The sequence below is a fragment of the Morone saxatilis genome, unplaced genomic scaffold (genome assembly GCF_004916995.1).
Source record: "Morone saxatilis isolate NCDOM2014 unplaced genomic scaffold, NCSU_SB_2.0 Contig12, whole genome shotgun sequence".
NCBI lineage: Eukaryota > Metazoa > Chordata > Actinopteri > Moronidae > Morone > Morone saxatilis.
In genome coordinates this window covers 13,313,805-13,318,633 of record NW_023339674.1, presented here as the reverse complement: position 1 = coordinate 13,318,633, position 4,829 = coordinate 13,313,805, and the positions used below count along the sequence as shown (strand labels likewise).

Sequence of the window (4,829 nt, the reverse complement as noted above, 5' to 3'; positions counted from 1 at the left end):
TACTTCATTTTTTCCTCAAAAGACTTTAGACGAAAATTTATTGAAATAAAAAGGTCAACGTGTACTCGTAGCATACTCGCGCTGTGGATTTGGTCGTAAGGTCCTCATGTAACTACGTAGACTGCGTGATTGGTCGAAGGTCGCCTTTGGGGTGATCATTTAGCCCAAAGGGGCAGCATATGAAGGGGGCGTGGTCACAGCATCTGTCATCAAACGTGAATGGTGAAGCTTACGCTAGTGGTGCTTGGGCTACATTCACATTTAGCCATGCCCACAGGAAGAACCTACAAGTATATATCATATATCCTGGGTTTTTTTCTGTCACGTGTTTGGTGCTCGTTGCTGCTCTAAGGTTCTCCAAAATTCAAAAACAATATGCTTAGTAATGTTTTAGTAATAAGTTTTCATCTTTACTGTAAAAGATAGGGAGGGCTTAGCCCTGTTAGCCCATATATACCAGCCGTCCCTGTTCATAGGTATGTTTTCATTAGTGTATAATCACCTGAATACAAGTGTGTTTTTGTTATCTTGGAATGAACTGTTTTTATCTGCAGAGGCTCTCTCTTCTACAGTCTATCGTGTTGAACTTCACCACTAGATGCCACTAAATCTTCCTTCATATCCAACATGAAAGCTGAAAATTGAATTTAGTTTTCAGTCAAGAGTATCTGTTCAATCGAGGGAATAATGTTAGCATTTATCATACCTAAGACTGTTTTATCACTTGTTACTAACATAGCTAAATGGTGGTGATTTCTATTATGTGTTTTTCTTCTCTTTACAGCTGCCAACAGTGTGTGGATCAAAAAACACCCAGAGTGCGGTTACAACCTGGTGAACTCTCCCCACCTGCGACCAGCCTGGGTCTTAGACAGAGCTATCTGGCATTTAACCACCAGAGTAGCACAGGGACGCTACAAAGATAAAGGACTTCCTGCTGACATTACCAATGAGAGCCATCTGAACGTGAGTCAACACAGTCCAGCTGGGTACCCACTGTGTACACACTGTGTACAGAGTGGACATGACACACTTAATGGCATTGCATGACTGTGAGGATACACATGTGGATCATATTGCAGCATTAATCCGTCTATTGGGCTGTGACAAAGGCCATAAAACTAAATGTTGAAGTACAGATCTTTGACAAAATGTAGAAAAAGGTTGTAATTTACAACTCAAGTGCTGCCAGAACATGACCTCCAACCATGATATTTGTACAGCCTGCCGCTTGAAATGTGTTTTTCTGCAATATTAACTATAGTTAGTGGCATGAGTTAAGCATGAGTAAGTGTGATGACCATACCACATCTTCAAACGGTTGACAAGGGGTGTTATTAACTTTGTTAGAAGCAGTGTTTGCTTTCAGTAGTTTTAGGTACATTACAAACATGCAAATGAAATGGTTTAAGTAAACAACACAGCTGTTTTATTTGTTTATATTCATTTTTTAGTAGTAGTTTTGATGAACAAGTTGCGATTCACTTTGTGTGTACATTGTCCGACCGCCATTTTCCACTTCAAAACAGTGCGATCATGATAATAGAGAAACATGCCTGTCTCTCTATATCAGTCCCAGCCCCACATGCTTTATATGAATGTGTGTGTGTGTGTGCTCAGCTTATGGGTTGTGTCCTGCCGAGAGTTGTCTTCAGTGTTCACAAATTTTAGCAAAATTATTGAAGATAAAATACAATAAGAAACGCACTGATTGGCAGGGGACACCCTCATAAGACGGCTACTTTAGAAAACACCAGGAAACAACGGTGAACTTGGCGATTACATATTTATTTTATATTATCTTTATTCATTCATCTTTATTTACATTGTGCTTTTTACATCAAACTATTTTTGGCATAGCTTTATTTTATAAAAAATGTCATTTAAAGTTAAAACATATTATATATAATAATATTGTAATAATAATAATACACTAGATATGGGAACATGGGATTAAAAAACAATAATAATCTTGGCTAATGTATTCTTTTACTAGAAACATTAATTCTGCCTATTTCAATGAAATAAACATCATTGGCATGTCTTGATAAATCTTGCGTTGAAGATGTCAATAAATAATTAATTAATAATAAATAATGATTCCAACTTGTGGTCAGTCCGGAATAGGCATGGGTTTGAATAGGAATATCTATTTACAGAGGCAAGATGCCTAATTCGCTACATTTAGAAACTGGCCACACTTCCCACTGGCTGGCTACTCCATATCCTTATCTCCTTATCCTTATCTGACTGTACTTTAATGCTAAATGTCTTCTTCTTTTCCACAGCATTTTTCAGGCCATGAAAGCTCTACAGTAGTAAGAATTGCTAATGTCATAATAGTGATGATGTGTGTGTTTGCTTCTTTCTGTGTATGTTGATGTGTGTGTATCAGGCCATCCGTAGTGTGCTGTGGCAGGACGTGTATCCTCAGGTCAAACTGTGGGAGTTCTTTCAGGTCAAAGTGGACACCGCTGTGGAGCAGTTCAGGACTCTACTACAGAATGGTCTGTATTAGTGTAGATCAGTGATGATTAGAAATATTACTGCAGAACTAGGTCAACTTTGTAATAGTTGCAAGGTTTCAGCTTCAGTGAGGCACAGAACTGCTGTGTAGGTTGCCTGCGTTCAGCAGCGCTCAGAGCCCAATAGTAGAGAAACAATGTAGAGATATTTGATTAACAGACTTTAACTATCCCCTGTCTGTATGTGTTTTTAGGCACTAAGCCAAACCACAGTAAGACTGGAGGGTCGAAGGGCCTGAAGATCATTCAGGACCCAAATTACCGTCGTTACAGCAACACAGTGGACATGGACTCTGCTCTGGAGACATTTGTACCTCACAGGTCAGACTCAACACTTCAAGCTACCGCTGTCATTGTTTAAAAATATCTGTGTTTTGTAAGTAACAGTTTTCTTGGTTCTTTGTATTCTTTCATGAATGCTGATTTGAAAACCAGTCAGGTTCTGACACAAACATTGCATGGCACTAAAATTATTTTAAGTTTTGTAGACATTTATTTTTTTTTTTCTTTATTCAGAAAATTTAAACTAACATATGTTGTTTCTCAGTCTCTAAGTCTCTATAAAATGGGAGATATTGAAGATTTGCTGTCAACTCAATTAACATCACTTTTTTCTATTTCTAAAATCTGACATGTCCAACCCTAATACATACATGAAGTTCACCATGTGATTCTGTTTTGAAAGTGACAGCTGTAAATCAGTCTGCAGGATTATATGTTTGTGGTTCCATTGTTAGCCACACATCATAAACAAAAATTCCAGTTAGGAATCCTTCTTTGGAGCACTTTTGATAGGTACGAGGCAACGTAGAAACATGTATTGTCCTCAATAAAAGTTGGATGTTAGAAGTGGAGAAAAACTGGGCAGGCCTGGAGGTGTGAGCGTGAGCTTTTTGACAGAAAGAGGGACCGGAGCGATTAGTGGCGTAGTGGACTAGACGACGGTATGTCAGTCTCCAAACGCTTGGCAAGCTCTGATAGTAGGGAAGGAAATAAATCTCTTCTCTATCTTTCAACGCCTCAATCCGCTCTGCCCTAAACCAGTAATGTCGGGATATAGTATAGCATGAGGAAGAGATCCCCCAACAAGTAGCGGAGAGGGTGAGTGAGATGGAGTAGTGTTTAGACTGATGAGAATGACACCAGGTGCGTTGACTGCCTGATCACGAACTGTAGGCCGCTTGTCAAGAGGTCGACTCAAAGTTCCTCAGTGCTGCCCATGTTTTCAGCTTCTGAAACGATCAGCTTTGAGGAACAAATCATGTTCAAGCTTTGGCTGCCTAAGAGTGTATAGTCCACTCATCGACAGGTGGTATGAGGTAGAAGCGCCATGGACTGAATCTGTTTATTCATCCTTCAGCCAGTCAAGTGCTCGAATTGGATGTTAACAGCTGGATTGGGTGTGTATGTGTGGTAGCACTGTCAGGAATGTAGACTAGTGGTATTTTTTGCTTAGATGCGTGCCTCGTCTCTGCTGATGAAGCCTCCTGCCCTGTGGCAGAGCAGTCGAAGGGGTGCGTGGTGTTGGTTTGTGGGCTGAGACAGAAGCTGGGAACGAGGCTGGAATTTGATGAACGCAGTAGCCAGCGATTCATGACCTAGCGATCTAGGAGCAGGTGAGTGTTAATGAGCGTCTTTGGAAACCATGATATAATGCACATTTAATGAGGTGCAATCAATAGCGTGCATAGTCCAGAAGTACTGCATTTTGCTATTAGGATTGTATTTTATTCTCTTGATTATATCCATTGGTGGTGCTGTTGGGCATGGAGCACGAATGGTAAACGGATTGAAATCAAGAATGCCATCTCCCTGTTGAAAAGGGGAGAACATTGCTGATTGACGACATGAGCGGTTGGTTGGCCATATGGAGGAAGAGATGTGAAGCAGTTTTGTGCGCGAGAAACTGACAGACTGGGCATCCTGTATCGGCGCAGGGCTGGGTAGAAAGAGGCTGTGTGGTCATTCGCGTCTCAGATATTTGGAGAGCTAGAGACGATTGCGGCGACGGGACTGGAGTAGGAGGGCCCTGGTATGTAATCTGGGGACCTGTATGTAATGTGGGTTAGAAACAGGTTTGGACTGCGCTGGTACAGCGTCGTGAGCAGTACTCTGCGGCATCGAGCTTTGCGAATCTGGTCATGTCGGCTATAATATGGGGTGTACGGGGGGACGGTGTGTGAAGGTTACAGATTCCCGCGTGAAGAGAATGTTACCATTGAACATATTTCGACCAGAGAAGCGCGCACTGAAAAGGGGAGGTAGTCGTAGGTGCTATAAGTGTAGGAGATGGCTGTTGAGTTA

At 41.3% G+C, this 4,829-nt stretch overlaps 1 protein-coding gene across 1 annotated transcript in view; it reads left to right on the top strand.

Annotated features, from left to right (window-relative positions):
* The window catches only part of LOC118322051 (glycogen debranching enzyme-like), a 28,272-nt gene that overhangs the window by 7,474 nt on the left and 15,969 nt on the right, over positions 1 to 4,829 (top strand). The window contains 3 exon segments of the mRNA XM_035653633.1: positions 757 to 966; positions 2,396 to 2,507; positions 2,720 to 2,846. Of these exon segments, the coding sequence (XP_035509526.1) occupies positions 757 to 966; positions 2,396 to 2,507; positions 2,720 to 2,846 (449 nt within the window).